The following is a 16848-nucleotide window of genomic DNA, read 5'->3' as shown; positions in this document are numbered from 1 at the left end:
AATGATGCATACTGATGAAAAACCACTGAATGCAATGTGAGTTTTTATAAAAATCTGCAAATATTCAACTCAAAAGACATTAAAGAATTACACATTCTGGTGAAAAATCACGAACAATCTTTCACTTGCAGAAATCAATAATAATGAGATCAATAAACTCACTAAAACCTTAAGGTGATACATCAGTGAACTATAAGCATGACGAAATTTTGGACTCGCTCGCATTCTGAGAGAGAACGTCGAGCTGGAAACACGTCACTTTGTTTCGTGATGGCGACGGGCGTATTAATTCTTAAATCGTGTAAAGATGACTAAAAACGTTACCCATTTACTTTAAAAAGAAAACATGTCGATGAATATATCATTATTGTTACTAATAGAACATTAAATGGACGCATGTTGGATTTATATGACAAATTATATTTCGTTCGGCATGCGTCATTTGAACCCGCGACCCGCAATCCGCGCATCGCCTAGCCACGATCTTTTTAAACCATGCCTCAACTGAGGTATAGCCTTAACCCCCTCCCTCACCTATGTCGAATTTTATTCATAATACACCATGATGTGCTAGCAGCAGAAATCGATATGCTTTTATACATATTACAGAATAACAAAAATAAGATAAACTAGCTTCGCTTTCCATTGCCATGCATTCTATTACAAGCATTATGGTAGGTACTCTAAAATAAATCAAGTTGTCTTTTTAAACGCGTATATGGAAATGTCTAGAAAAACATATCACTATTTGTACAAATCTTAGAAAAAATAACAAAACTTCTTGACAGGGCTGGAAATTACATTATTTACTTTTCTAGTATCCATGAGAATAGTATTTGACCTACTATAAGCCCGATAAGAAGCAATTGGCGATAACAGGAAGTCGCTGTAGATGCATATAGGAGACCTCTCAGCGACGTACCTGTCATGGCGGTAACGCGCACACGGCATGCGTCTTTAAAATAATATATCGACTCTCGTTTAAGGTACGACTCCTTTTCTTTGTAATAAACCAAAAGTTTCCTAATAATAATTCTAACATCGCTCCTGAACGTTTTAGACACATTTTTCATGACACCACGGGAGCTTACAATGAAATGATAAATTTGGGGGCGTTCCTCATTTGATAACGAAATAGGAGCTGCACTGCACGGGATTGTGAGTTCATGGTTTTAAGTCGTGGACAAAAAGTTCTTGTTCGAGAACAGTTGCAAATGTGATCCTTGGTAATATATTCATAAAGTATTGAATTTCTATAGCAATAATTCCTACTCAGCTTATAATATATAGAATTATTTGTATTTGTACATGAAACTAATTAAGATAATAAATATACCTACTTACTTACAAAATCGTTTTTTATTATTGTATTTTTCTGTGTTGATATTTGTTATGACCAACGATTATTTAATACGAAAAAAGTGCATAGGTACATACATATTTATTGTATTAATGTAGGCTCCGCGCTTTGCTAGTGGGAGAATATGTGCTTCTATAGCCGTTGATTTCTCGCAGATTCGAATACCGTAAGTATTTCTATGTTGATGTTAATAATATTTATTTGTTGATGTCTTTGAATCTAGTGTTAGACCCTAATTGTTTTTTTTCTAGAATTAGTAATAACTCTGACCTGTGTTTTCCATACAAGGTTAGTAATTTTGAACAATCACAAACACCAGGCTTATAGAAAAACAAACACATATCGCACCCGGGGAATAATAGTGGCACAACTCGAAATTCTTGTTTATGCAGAACAGTTTGAATATTTTATTTTGCTGTGTTAAAACAGTTCTTTTTTAAATGTACTTTATAATGGCGTGAAGATGGCAAACTTGAGTCATCTCATTTTGAATGTTATCCGCAATAACAATGGCACAATGATCATTGTGCCACTATTTCTGCTTGAATTCAAGTAAAATGTTATAATATGATAATGACAAAAATGCTTTTAAGGCCACCATTATATTTTTAAGAATTATGATGCTATTTGTGCGGATAGAAATGATATCTTGGAATATTTCTGCATACTTAACTCAAAAATGACAGATTATGCCACTATTATTTCTCGACTGCGATAGTGTGTCCTCACTGGGAATCGAGCCCAGAACTCGGAAGTGGAGGTCAGCGCCTTAAGCACTGCACCACGACATCCATCTTATGTGCCTTAATTAGTTGTCCGATTGGTTAACATTTTTATTTTAGGGACAATTGAGTTAACAAACGAGGAAGACGTGGCAAAATTCGCTCCATGTAGAATCTTACTATTTGTCAGAGAATCTGAAGATGGACTTCATAGAATCTGTTGTAAATTAGCAACATCCATTGTGTTTATTGCGTTAATAAACATTATCCAAGTCGATTGCGAGAACATAATTTTACAACCTTTTTTCTTAGCTCGTAGGTATTCTTATTTGTCCGGTGGTTCTTTGTCTTGTACAAATCTTGCAATCGATTTTTAGCTATTTTCCCGACTAGCTAGACATTTAAAACATTTAGAATATATGAGGCGCCGAGTCGCTAAACTGGCTCCTGGGGGTTTTTTGAGTTTTGAGTAAATCACGAAAAACTGTTATGGGCAGTGTGATAACTTTAAGTGTAATTTAAGTTATTTTCTAGTTTCCGGTTTATATGAAATAGTAAATTAAAACGTCAAATTCAATTTATATGCGCCAATATTCCAAATAAATGCATTTTAATTGTCCGGAGAGCACACTTGCATCACTCGCTGTCGCAAGGAGCCAAATTTGTGACTCACACTTTGACGTTACATGTCAATAGAGTCGAGTTTGGCACTTATGGAATAAGGTCGGCCGGAAATGACTGTTCAGTAGCGGGTCGTATTTATTTCTTATATATAGATATTATGTATTAATTAATATAGATATTTTAGAATTTATATTGCCAAACAAATATTTTCTCACCATACTTACCTACTACACGGTAAATCCTTTTTTACATTGCATCTTTTTAGCATTTATAGCGGTATGTATGTACATAGAAAAAAAGCATTTTTTCAGAATAAAGAATCGTGTTTATTAATGAGAAGCGAGCAAGAAATTACACAAACATGTGAATACGTGATGGTCCCAATAACACATACATAGAAAGCATAATCATTGATGATCTAGTTGTTCCAAGGTGGAGAGAGGAATTAAAAGTATATAGGTCACTATAAAATTAAAAAGATTTTTTTCTTTCAGCCCCACTGTGTGACATCACTGAAACTCCTTTACAATACTTCACTATAAATGTATCTTGAGCAAGTTTCACTGCCTTTTCATAAAATGCAGTATGGAAATGTCTAATATCAGTTTCATTTAATGAACTGCACTTGAAGTTCTTAGTGTCATGATTACACTGAGGATACTTGGGCAATTTTTTAGATGACTATCTGCAACAAATTATGAAAAATACAATAATTAATAACTTTGAAAATAAAAAGTAAAGATAGAGGTTAATAAAATATATATACAAAAGTATAAAATAATGACTATACTTAGATATTATGTAAATATATATAATGAGATTTATGGCGGTTATCTTAAATCAATTTATTATAAGTCATCAAGTCAAAAAATAATGTCCAATTATTAAAGGTCCCAACAATATTATTTTTTGACACAAGCAAAATATGTTAAAAATCTGTACTTAGAGATCTCATAATAATTACATCACGCTAAATATACAATATTATGTATCTACGACATAATTTAAAAAAAGCGTACGAAACAAAAAATAATATTATGAAACACCACTGGATTATTGAAACATTTATAGCAAAAATTAATGTTAGGAATGTCAATTTTTAAATACCTTTCTTGGCGTAACACGTTACATTTCCAGCCAGCTGGATTTCTTAAACGCTTCCTTGATTCTCCTGGTAGAGATTCCGTTACACTTACTAATGAAACATCCATTATTAATTAGTAAAAACAATCAAATAGACGAAGCAAAATCAAGGCTTTCTCACTGCACAGACGCAAACGGTTTGACGCGGTTGTATAGAGATTTTACCGTACGTTTGAAATCAGTATTTGAATGGCGGCGTCTGATTGGTCGGTTAAGAAGAGACAATTTAGCGACTCCATATTTTTTCAAAGAGCGCGCTTGGCGACTCACGTCAATATTCATTTTGATTTTTCGATGAAATTGGGAGGAATTTGAAACTCTCAACTGGAAAAGTCGATAGATCTATCGATAGAGCATCTAAGTACATTCAAAACTCATTTTATCGAAAAATCGCCAGGAGCCAGTTTAGCTACTCGGCGCCTCATATCAGAACTCGATGCGAATTCATTTTCAGTTACTTCTGTTTGGCATAAAAAGTTATTTCGACACCATTATTGGTTGCTACGGGTCTGGGGTCCTAGCAACTAAATTATTAATATATACGTGCGTTACTATGGAAATCAATATGACATGTCAAGTACAATTTTTTTGATCGTTTAAGCTAGTCAAGTCAAATTTATATGATTCAACAGAAAATTTAAAAACGTTGTATATAAAAATTTATTTTTATCTTGATTAATTTTCTACAACCTATGGCAAAATAAAAAAATGTCTGTCTTATATACAAATATGTGGAAAATGATATACCGTTTATTGAAACCTCTCCCTATCTCGTATCTTGTGGCATCATGCTTTAGTGCTGTTAATCATATTATGACCAAAACAAGAAACCGCCTGAACATTTCCGAAAGAGGAGACCTTCATTGTTTGTTCGTCACAAAAATTGAGTCAGATATCCAGTATTTAGTTTCGCAGCGTCAGCCTCAGAAATCTCATTAATAATTTAATTAATTACAAATGAAATTTCATCAGACTTCGTTCTTCTATGTATGCTAACTAAAATAATAAAGATAGATTTAACTATAGTAAGCTGTTTTTTAAAGATTTATTCTGCCAAACTTCTGAAACAAAATTTTTGATACTTATAGAGTTATTGATAATTATTTATTATTATAGATTTGCTGTAACTCTACTTTATAAAATTTATAAAGTTAAGTTACTTTCCTACTTTATAAATCACCATCACTGTGGCACCGGTGGGCGGTTGAAAAGCTTTACTACTAACAGTGATACAAAAGTGGGTGGAAGGTATAAAAACGTTTACTTTATTGTACATCAAAATATGATGACAGTGAATATTGCCTTCGAACTTGATTGTATTGCAAAATGACGTTCCATCTGAAAATAATTAAATGTAGACTTCAGATAGGTTACTTCCCTACAAAATAGATACCATGTTTAAACTGATCACTTAAAACAGAAAGGGACGATTACTGAGTGAAAAAAAAAATAGTCACCCCTTCTATAGGTCATAAGCAAAAAACGAATAGTTTTGAGACCGGCAACATTAAGGTCTAGATATTTCTACAATTTTACAAAATTAGTTATAAACACCCTTATGAGATATAACAAAGTAGTGAGGTCCCTAGACAAAATGCCGCCACATTTTTTTTATACTTTACTTTATATCATCCTTTCATGATTCCAATATCTAAGAAATGTGTTGAATATATACATTACTAACGATATATTATATAATATACAACTTAATCTTATTTAAACGCCATCTCCGCTTCAATAGACAATATTGCGAGTCTACGGTGTCAGACACATTTAAAAATACACTTGATAACTTTCATAACTCGCGAGTGACTGTCAAATATATTTGGATAAATTTTAAATTAGGTATACGCGTGTCATTGCTGTTCACCAAGAACGTGACATCCAAAGACAACTGAGGTAAACTAGACATTGCGAACCCGATAAAAAATATTTTTAAAACTTTAATAAGTAGGTAGTACCTAATTATTAATAAGTATATTTTGTATCCAACCAGTGAGTTGATTTTTTTAAAGGAAAGTATAGGTATGTAGCTATTTCTATATATACCTAGTGATTCTCCTCAATTTGCCGCTCTATGAGTAACTGCCGCCCCCAAGCGACGCTCAATCTGCCTACCCCCACGGGACGTCAGTGTAACAAAGCCTCTGCAGCATATTTACCAAACATTCTTTTAATTTATTTAGTCGCAAAGGCAATACTTTTTTAGGTGTTACGAAATTCTATTAACAAAAATGAGATGTACATATTTCCATAGTGAAAAATTTACCGTTTGACAGTACCTAGGTACTTAAGTTATCGATCATTTTTTTTGTGAAACCATCCATTTCCGATGCGAATTTTATAATTTTACACGTTGTTAGCCAAGGCCTACTATACCTACGATAACATTGAATCATTGATACTAACTGTACTATATTTGGACGTATTTCTGCAAACAAGATCCAATCCACACGTATACCATGTTGAGTAAATTCAATATTTGAGGGGTGATTGATTTAAAAAATATGATTTGTGATTATTGAATTTAAACATCTGATGGGATACTTTAATAAAATCAAATAATCACACAACATTTTAAATCAATCCTAACTCAAATATTGAATATTCTCAACATGTTACACGTGTGCTCTTGTTTGCAGAAATACGTCCAATTATAATACAACACTATAAATTTTATTACGCGAAAAATGTGCAATATTACATATTTTTATTTATGTTATTTATTCAGTAAACAAACAGTTACATTTTTATTACAAATGTGTTTAAAAAAAGAATAGTTATTAAAACCAGCAAAGTTTCCATTTATATAAATTATAATATAGTTAAGCCTAACAAGAAAGAAAGTAAAATAAGAACATACATATAAGGGAAATACGAGTACATAAGACAAATATTGAACGATTATAGACAAAAAAGAGACATTTTATAAAGAATATATAAGTATTTAATATATATATTATAATATGTGTGTGAAGAATTAGTGATCTTTATATATAATATGAGTGATCTAAGATAGAACAGAAAAGGATAAAAATACTAAAGGAAAAAAACATACATTTATAATTCGATTAATGTCCATATTTTAACACCGCCATCTTTAGATTAATAAATCCTGAGCATAACTTTTTGCACAAGCAACGAGTGGTCCACTACCTACCATACTATTTACTACGTACCTGCAAGCAGAGTTTGGTATTCTATAATGACTTAAGAGTATAAATAAATTATTAGTTGTTGTCGTTTAGAATCGACTGTCACATTGACAAACGTCCTAGTGTATTATGATATTATTATACACAGAAGAACTTTAATACTTTGATCGTCACTTCCAGTTATTAATAACACAGAACCACTAAATCAGATGAACTCCAAAGTCTCCAAGATAGGTTAAAATAATCTAAAACTAAGAATACTCCGACAAGTGAACACGACAGACGCGTCAGTGTGAGCACTCTATAGGCAATGACAGGTCATACATAGACAACGGGATGGGCGAAAAGTAGGACCAGTCATGTAATGTATCGGCATCATTCTTCAGTGGGTAATGCCATTATACAAAATTTTGCAGATAGCGCGTTCAAACGAAACAGGTGAATTTTTGAAAGAATCAATGGTGGAGAAATATATATTAATTTAATTTAAATACTTAAATGTCTAACAGATTTTTATTTACAAACTTTACACACTATTATATACAATTATTCACATGTTATATACAGGCTTACATTCTAATTTACACAAAAGTTGAACCTCATTCAGTGACGTCCCTTGATATCGATAATGCCGCCCCTAGGTACTGCGAAAATGCCGCTTCATTTTTTAATACATTATTTTTATCATCCTTTCATGAGTCCAATATCTAAGATATAATTGTCTTCTATGGATACATTACTAACAAAATATCAGACTAATTATTCGCAAATCTACACGTGTCGTTTATGGTCACCAAGGACATCAAAGGGCAAAGGAGGTAAACTTGATATCACGAACCCGACAAAACCAGTGAGCTATTTTTTTAATGGAAAGATATTTTTGTTATTATTAAATTAATGTTGCTATTTTTATAGGTATATTCCAAATGATTTTCCTTGATTTGACGCCCCTCGAGTAACTGCCCCCTATGCCTTAGTGAGAAGCCGGCTTGAGAGTGGGTCGATTGTTTGGGCCCCGCATCAGTTGAAATATGACCTTATGGTGGAGCGAGTTCAAAAGAAATTTTTGAGAATCCTTTATTTGAGGTTATATGGATACTATCCGTGGCTTTATCTAACTGACTTTCTCTTAGGTATGCTTACATACAGTAGTTTAAGTGCTAGAAGATATCAATATTTGGCCACTAATTTTTTCAACTTATACGTGGTGTGAATGAGAACTCTGCCATTCTTGGTAGTATTGACATGTGTCCCTGATAACTATCTTAGAAATCGGGAGCATCAGAGGTTTGTTTTCCCGAGGAGCAGAACTAACCTGCCATTGGTGATGCCAATTGGGAGGGCAATAACTCTGTTCAACCAAATCGCTTCGGATGTTGATATATTCCATCTACGTGAGGATGAGTATAGGTGGACGTTATTTTATAAATTATTAAAATAGGGTCTGCTTAACTCATCCGGTGTACTTCCTTGTACCTATATATATTTTTTGTATTTACACATTTATATTGTAGAATAACTGTTGATCTATCTCTTTTTTTATGTACCTAATATTGTTTTAATAATATTTCGTTGTTTCTAAATGTCATGTTGTGAACGTCTTAAACTTATAATTTGTAATGTCAACAATATGTGAAATAAATGAATTGAATTGAAAAAAAAAATGCCCACTGGACGTCACTGGCTGTAACTGTTTCAGATATTCAAACCATCTCTAGATGCAGAACAATTATTTATTAGGCTTGCGAACTAATTATTTGTCGTCCTTGCTAGTTGCTGTATCTACAACGGTCACAGTTACGACTCGTTAATGGGTACTCGGAATAAGATGTTTAAATTTGTCTATGGTTTTTTTTTTTTAAATTATGAAGACCAATTTAATACAGTAAAAACAAGTAAAATATTATAATACTTAGTCACTAAAAAAATTCAAGAAAGATAAAACATTACCACCTACAGGTTTAATGCTTCATCATAGCTAGAAGTAGTATTAGATTATTACAACAAATCATTAAAATTATAGCAAAGGTAGCCACCTTAGATTATAGAAAAATATAGATAGAGCTATTGCATCTGTATGTCCTTCAAAACATGACGAACTTTTTCACGCACTGGCCACGCCCCCTTCACGTTTTCTCTGCGACCCTTTCCTGGGTTATTCGAAAATATAAGTGACATTGTGCGTGTCGTAGTGTTTCCAGATATCGAATATTTATTCCAATGTTATAATTTTACAAGCGATGTTTTTATAAATTATATTATGGCAACACTGGCGTGTTGAATATGCACTTGGTAAAACATTACTCACAAAAATCGGCTCATGCGGAGGGCTTGGTGGCCACATTGATTTGCGATATTCTTTAAGTAAATTAATGGCAGAGCTAGATTCGTTACATGTTTGTCTCATTTTGATGTTTTTTTAGTTTATTAATTATCAGAACAATTTAAAAAACACACATTGCACTGGTGTGATTTTAGGCCAGTTTTTCATTACAAGTTTTTTAATGACCGATTTGCAGTTATTTTTTAAAACAAAAGCTTTGAATTAGATTTTAACCTGTATGTGTCATTTGATGTCTTTTGAGGTTGGAAATTTGTTGAAATTTTTTTAAACACACATCGCATTGATGTGGTTTTTCACCAGTATGTGTCATTTTATGTTTTTTAAGTGTACCAATTTCTAGAAAACTTTTTAAACACACATCGCATTGATGTGGTTTTTCACCGGTATGTGTCATTCTATGTGTTTTGAGATGACCAAATTGTCTGAATGTTTTTAAACACACATCGCATTGATGTGGTTTCTCACCAGTATGTGTCATTTGATGTCTTTTGAGATGTCTGATTTCCAGAAATTTTTTTGAACACACACCACATTGATGTGGTTTTTCACCAGTGTGTGTCATTTTATGTTTTTTTAGATCAACATTTTCAATAAACTTTTTAAAACATACATCGCATTGATATGGTTTGTCACCGCTATGTGTTATTTTATGTCTTTTGAGATGACCAATTGACTGAAATTTTTTGAAACACACGTTGCATTGATGTGGTTTTTGATTAGTGTGTGTCATTTTATGTCTTTTGAGATGACCAATTTGCAGAAAATTTTTAAAACATACATCGCATTGTTGTGGTTTTTCACCAGTATGTGTCATTCTATGTATTTTGAGGTGATCAATTTGCAGAAATTTTTTAAAACACACTTCGCATTGATGTGGTTTTTCATCTGTATGTGTTTTTTTATGTCTTTTGAGATTACCAATTAGGTGAAATTTTGAAAAGCACACATCGCATTGGTGTGGTTTTTGCACAGTGTGTGTCACTTTATGACTTTTGAGATGAGCAATTTGTAGAAATTTTTTTAAACACACATCGCATTGATGTGTTTTTTCGCTAGTATGTGCCATTTCATGCCGTTTGAGATCATTATTAAGCTGAAATTTTGTTAAGCACACATCGTATTCATGTGGTTTTTCACCAGTATGTGTAATTTTATGTCTTTTGAGATCACTTTTTGCTTTAAACTTCCTTAAACACACATCGCATTGATATGGTTTTTCACCAGTATGTGCCATTTGATGTGTTTTTAAATGACCAATTTGCAGAAAATTTTTAAAGCACACATCGCATTGATGTGGTTTTTCACCAGTGTGTGTCATTTTATGTTTTTTGAGATTACCAATTAACCGAAATTTTGTTAAGCAAACATCGCATTGATGTGGTTTTTCACCAGTGTGTGTCATTTTATGTCTTTTGAGATCACTATTTGCTATAAAATTTTTAAAACACACATCGCATTGGTGAGGTTTTTCACCAGTATGTGTCATTTCATGTCTTTTGAGATTACCACTTCCCTGAAAATTTTTAAAACACAAATCGCATTGGTATGGGTTTTCAACAGTGTGTGTCATTTTATGTCTTTTAAGGTCACTATTTGCTAAGAACTTTTTAAAACACACATCGCATTGATGTATTTTTTCAGCAGTTGTAAATAACTGCTGAGACTTCATGCATGATATGTAGTGACTATTTAGATGATTTACAGATTCAAACACTCCATAACAATCATTGCAAATAAAGTTACGTGGAAAATATGTAACTCTTCTCAACAAAATTCGAACCTCTATTGGCAAGTATAATTTCTGAACTTCCTGTTTGACGATTAGTTCATCCGTAGTTATCTCTAAGTGCCGCATCGTCATATTTTTTATGTTCTCGGTGGCTTGTGCTGTTTTATATTCAGCTGTATCTTTTGTATCCATGTCCGGTGTTTTTCTGTGACGTACAGTGAAATATTGCTGGGTAGAAATCTACAATAAGAATAATGTTGTTATATTAAATTCAACAATATTAAAAAAAAAAGGTGTGTGTATTTATGTACGCGCCTTAGAAAAAATAAGTCTTTGGCGTAACAAAACAAAAACAAAACTTGTGATAACCTAGATTATTCGACTAGCTCTTAAGGGGGGACATGCTCGTCGAAGGTCAAAATTGAGTTTTTATTGTATTTTCAAACCATGATCCTGGACACTCCTTAAACGTTGTAGATAATCTATTTATATAATTTTGAAGCCTTATTATCCTTTATAGTTATTTTAAACATTTAATGACTGCATAAAGTATTTTTGTTACATAAAATAGTATTCTTTTAAACCTCTCGCTCTAATGTTTTAGAATATAGTCATATTTCGGTACATAACTGTGCAGTGGTGTTAAGACTTTTTACGTTTATTAATTTTTAAACCCATTTATAAAACCATTAGTATTATTTATTACGAGATAATTTTTGTAAAATATTCACGATAAAAAATTATATTGATAATTTCTGTGATCCCAAATTTGATAAGAATTAGGCATTTTATTATTCAAAGAATCGGCAAGATTAACACATTTGAAGATGATTCTAACGATACTTATTATAAGCTATGTCTTTGACCATTCAAGTGTCATAAACATCTTATGAATAATGATTGCTTTATAATAATTATTGACCTAAGAATAAGGTAGTGTTTTTTTGAAATACGCCATTTCTTTTGTCATTCCCCAGTGGTTAAGCTACAACATACGGCCGTAGCCATAAATTGACAAACTATAATTGAAGTAGGGAGTAAAATGATATTGACGCGCGTGTTTGAACATGAATAAGTCAGGCTAGTCCTTCACACAAAAACCGGTGGTAAAATCGATTTCTAAAAAATATGTAGCAATAATCTATGCATTACATTTGTAGAAGGTGTGTTAATGCTAGTGTATTATTTATCATGTATTTCATCTATCCAAAGCAATCCATTCCCTATGTGAACACTACAGACGCTTCAGTATGAGCACTCAATAGAACAATGACAGGTCATCCATAAACAACAACGGGACGGGCGGCAAAGGTAGGACCAGTCGTGAATGTTTCGGCTTTCTACTTGACTCGGCAATGATCAGACATAAGATATTAGAATGTAACATTCTATATACTGAATATATGTACACAATTTAAAAAAATCTCATGCATATACACATTTGAAAAAAATCATTCTTGTAGAAAAAATACGACACATGACGTGATTTGAACCTGTATCTACTGGATTCGCGCCAGCATGTTTTACCAATGAAACTACGGGCGCCTTAGATAATAACAACGATTTAAACGACTAGTGTTTACATAAAATGCTTATCGAATTTTGAAAAGAAATGCTTCAAAGTTAACGTTTCTATCTACAATTTAAAGTTCTATTGGGCTTAAAAAAACAACAAATTATATAATACTTGAACGTACCTGGTCTAATGGCCGGTATTTTGAATAAGAGCAGCCAGGTATAGGAGATTCATTTTTAATTAGGCGGATTCCATTGTCATCAAATTCTTCTTTGACGACGACTCCCTCATTCTCATTCTCAGACTTTATATTGATCAGAACGTTCTCACTCGTCTGAAAATAACATCATTATTAAAAGTATGTAACACTCCTCACACATGTCTTTCTTCTGCAATCAGTGGCCTCCAATGTACCAATTCAAATTTTTCAAATTCAAATTCAAATTTATTTACTTTACATTTAATAAACATAACAAATTATACATTTAAAGCGTTCACGACATGACATAAAATAAGTGTCCGAAGCGATTTCATTAAACACGGTTATTGCCCTCCCAATTGGCATTACTAATAGCAGGTTAGTTCTGCACCTTGGGAGAACAAACAACGGATGCCTTCGATTCCTAAGGTAATTATCAGAGACACACAAGCCAACACCACCAAGAATGGCAGAGTTCAAATTTACGCCGCGTATAGGTCTGAAAAAATATGTAGCTAAATAAAGATCCCTTCTAAATTTTAAGCTACAGTATGTAAGCATACCTAAGAGAAAGTCAGTCGGATAGAGCCACGGATAATATCCATACAGCCGAAAGTAAAGGAGTCTCAAAAATTTCTTTTCTACTCTCTCCACCATAAGGCCGTACTTTAACTGATGCGGGGCCCAAACGATAGACCCACTTTCAAGTCTGCTTCTAACTAAGGAGTTATAGAGAATTTTTAGAACCCTAACATTCGAAAAGACCCTGGAAGTACGCAAGACAAACCCAACATCTTTAACGCCTTTTTACAGATGGTATATATATATGACCACTAAACGTCAGTTTACTGTCGAACTTAATGCCAAGATCTCCAATGTAGTATGTAACAGAATGGGAGAGAACAGATCAGTTCTACATAGTATCAAAACCAGGAAACTACAATAGCTCGTCCACATTATGAGAGGACAAGAGTACAACATTCCCCAACTTGCCATTCAAGGAAAGATCAATGGTAAGCGTGGCAGAGGACGGCGCCGTATTTCGTGGGTTAAGAGCCTTCGTGATTGGTACTAGTGCAGCTCCACTGATCTGTTCCGGGTAGAAGACGACAAATCTAAGATCGCCTTGATGGTGGCCAACCTCCGCTAGGGGATGGCACAATAAGAAGAACAGAATCATCATTATTATCAGCCAGAGCCAATAAACCATGTCCTCCATATCCTGAAGCGGGACCCCTAAGCTATCGGTGAGATTCAGGACAGTATAATGTTATACAGTGGTGCTCTCCAAATGATATGCATCGCTTTTTACCACGTTTTTCTTAGCTCGTATTCTTGTTTGTCCGGTGATTGTTTATCCAGTACAAATCGTGCAATCGATTTTTAACTAACTTAGCCAGACATTTGAAACTTTTAAAATATATCAGAACACGATGCCAATGCATTTTTTTAATACTTTAGCTATCTTTAAGCAGAATTGAATTCATGTTCAGTTAATTCTGTTGTAATTCTGTTTTGTATGAAAAGTTATTTCGGAAGAAATTTGAAAAAAGTAAAATACTACGAGTATTATTGCTTGCTAAGGGGATAGTCCAAGCAACTAAATTATTAATATATACGTGGGTTACTGTGGAAATCAATATGAAATGTTAAAATGACATTTCATTATTCTTTCATTTTTATTCAGTACCTATTTCTATCAAGTACAAAAAACAGTATTTATTAATACATAGAATTGTCAAGTTTATATGATTCAACAGAAAATTTAAAAACGTAGTATATATAAGTTATTTTTACCTTGTAATTATTTTAATATAAGAGGAAAATTGTGGTGTGTTTTAATCTCACTTAACATGTCGACCCGCCACGCCGGGCCCCTTCTAAGCCGCTTTGAACGTACCTGATCTAATGGCCTGTATTTTGAATAAGAGCAGCCAGGTAGAGGGGACTCATTTTGAATTTGGCGGTTTGCATTGTCAACAAATTCTTCTTTGATGATGACTCCATCATCCTCAGTCTTTATATTGATCAAAACGTTCTCACTCTCCTGAAAATAACATCATAATTAATCATATATAACAGTTCTCATACAGCTCATTCCTCTGCAATCAGTGGCCGTCAATATATGACAGCATTCGGCAAGTGATTGTATACACACCGAACGACATTACGACCCAATGCCATTTTATCAGTTTAGCTGCACAACATGGTTACATGTAAATTGTAAGTACGTAAAACATTTCACAGTAGCACAGTTCGCCGTGAGCTTTATTATTAGAAAGAGATCACCGTATAGCATGGCCCCCACAAGAGGGGGGGTGACAGGGCTCTAGTCTAGGGGCCCGGCGAGGTGAGTCAACCAGATAAGTGAGATAAACACACATAAAAAATTTGCTTTATTAGTAAAAATAAAAGTCGCATGTGGCGCTATTTTCTTTCAATAATATTATTATTTAGAATAATGTGGTTGTACGATTTAATCTTTAATTGTGTATCAATACTCAATATCTCCATAATTCAAATGGATGTATATACACTAAAGCCCTAAATATACACATTTATTTTACCGCGTACACCATTTGGAAAACGCTACTGTAGAGCGTTAAACTGCCTTTACCCTTAACGATAGGTAGGGGGGCCGCCTAAGATCCTAGCCTTAGGGGCCCGCTTTTCGATGTGGGGCTTATGCCGTATAGGTCGTAGACTATGCGGTCTATAATTTTATTAGATTCAATATGAACATTAATTCAATTTTAATAGCCGATTTTCAAAATTTGTTTGCTGGTGGCGTTCTGCAAAGTGTAAACTGACAAGAACTGTATTTTATTTAGACATGAATTTTATGACAGTAGGTACTATTCGACCTAAAGAGATTGGACGGTCTTTTATAGACGGCCATATCCCTATTTTCGATACAACATTTACGGTGAAGTGTGATACGGTGAACTGCATACGTACAAGTTTCTGGACACGGCATAACATTGCGTACTTTTGATGCCACCGTAATCAGTCTTGTCGCGTGATGTCAAACATGCGCCTTACCATGGTTCTGTTGAAGCTACTCATAATTTTGTGATTATTTTTCACACTATTAGCACACATTGATTGATTATTGCACTTGAAGCATATATTATGTACCTAACAGTATCACCATTATGGTCAGAGCATTGCCTACTAAAGTAGAAAACCGATACATTCACAATGACTGGTCCTAATTTTTCCGCCCCTTCCGTTGTTGTTTATGTATGAACTGTCATTGTTCTATAGAGTGATCATAATGACGCCTCTGTCATGTTCACACAGGTAATGGTTTGATTTGAATAGATAAGTTACATGATAAATAATACACTAGCATTAACACACCTTCTACAGATGTCATGCATAGATCAATGTTACATATTTTTTGTAAATCGATATTACCACCGGTTTTTGTGTGAAGGACTAGTCTGACTTTGACAGCTGATGAATAAAAGGAATGCATATCATTTATAAATAATACTGATATTTAATATTTGATTTGAGAATTTTTTATAATTCAATTTGAAACGAGAAAGGGCGAATCAATATGTCAAGCAATCAAGGATCTGATTTTGACAGCTGAAAAGTGGACCAATCGTTGCTTGTGCAAAAAGTTATGCTCAGGTTTTATTAATATAAAGATGGCGGTGACTTGAACCTAACAGTAGCATCATTATTATCAGTCAGAGCCAATCCACCTCTGGAGAAGACCTCCCATAGTTCTTTCTTCTAGAATAGTTGTGCTTCAGTTTAGAAATTGACTTCGCATTTGTCAACAAAATTATGAATACCTCTTTGAAGTGGGTAATATAGCTGTCGTCCTCGACATTTTCCTGTTTTACTAACACGTCAAATCGACCTTCCCTCTTGACGTGATTTGGGTCAATCCACTGACATGTGCCTTCGCTGATTATCTCCGCCGTGTCTTCAGGCAACATTTCATCGATTGTTTCGGTTTTTACTTCCATTTTATGTGACATTTTACATAAAAATCTGTCAATACCTTCACAACACTGCCGCGTGTCACTGGCTATGCCA

The 16848-nt window shown here is 33.5% G+C and overlaps 1 protein-coding gene across 1 annotated transcript; it reads right to left on the bottom strand.

Moving 5' to 3' along the window:
• Positions 1-8861: 8861 nt before the first annotated feature.
• LOC147077540 (uncharacterized) lies at positions 8862-16848 on the bottom strand. Its single transcript, XM_085940869.1, has 4 exons — positions 16602-16848; positions 14693-14839; positions 12775-12927; positions 8862-11317 (listed from the first exon to the last, which is right to left on the bottom strand). The coding sequence occupies exons 1-4, from the start codon at positions 16788-16790 to the stop codon at positions 9557-9559; spliced, it is 2250 nt and encodes a 749-aa protein (XP_085796995.1). The 5' UTR covers positions 16791-16848; the 3' UTR covers positions 8862-9556.

Source organism: Rhyacophila brunnea, unplaced genomic scaffold (assembly GCF_057557595.1).
Source record: "Rhyacophila brunnea isolate RB1 unplaced genomic scaffold, BYU_Rbru_1.0 scaffold_13, whole genome shotgun sequence".
Taxonomy (NCBI): Eukaryota; Metazoa; Arthropoda; class Insecta; order Trichoptera; family Rhyacophilidae; genus Rhyacophila; species Rhyacophila brunnea.
Note: the sequence above shows the minus strand (reverse complement) of the source record. Positions and strands in the feature narration are given on the sequence as shown.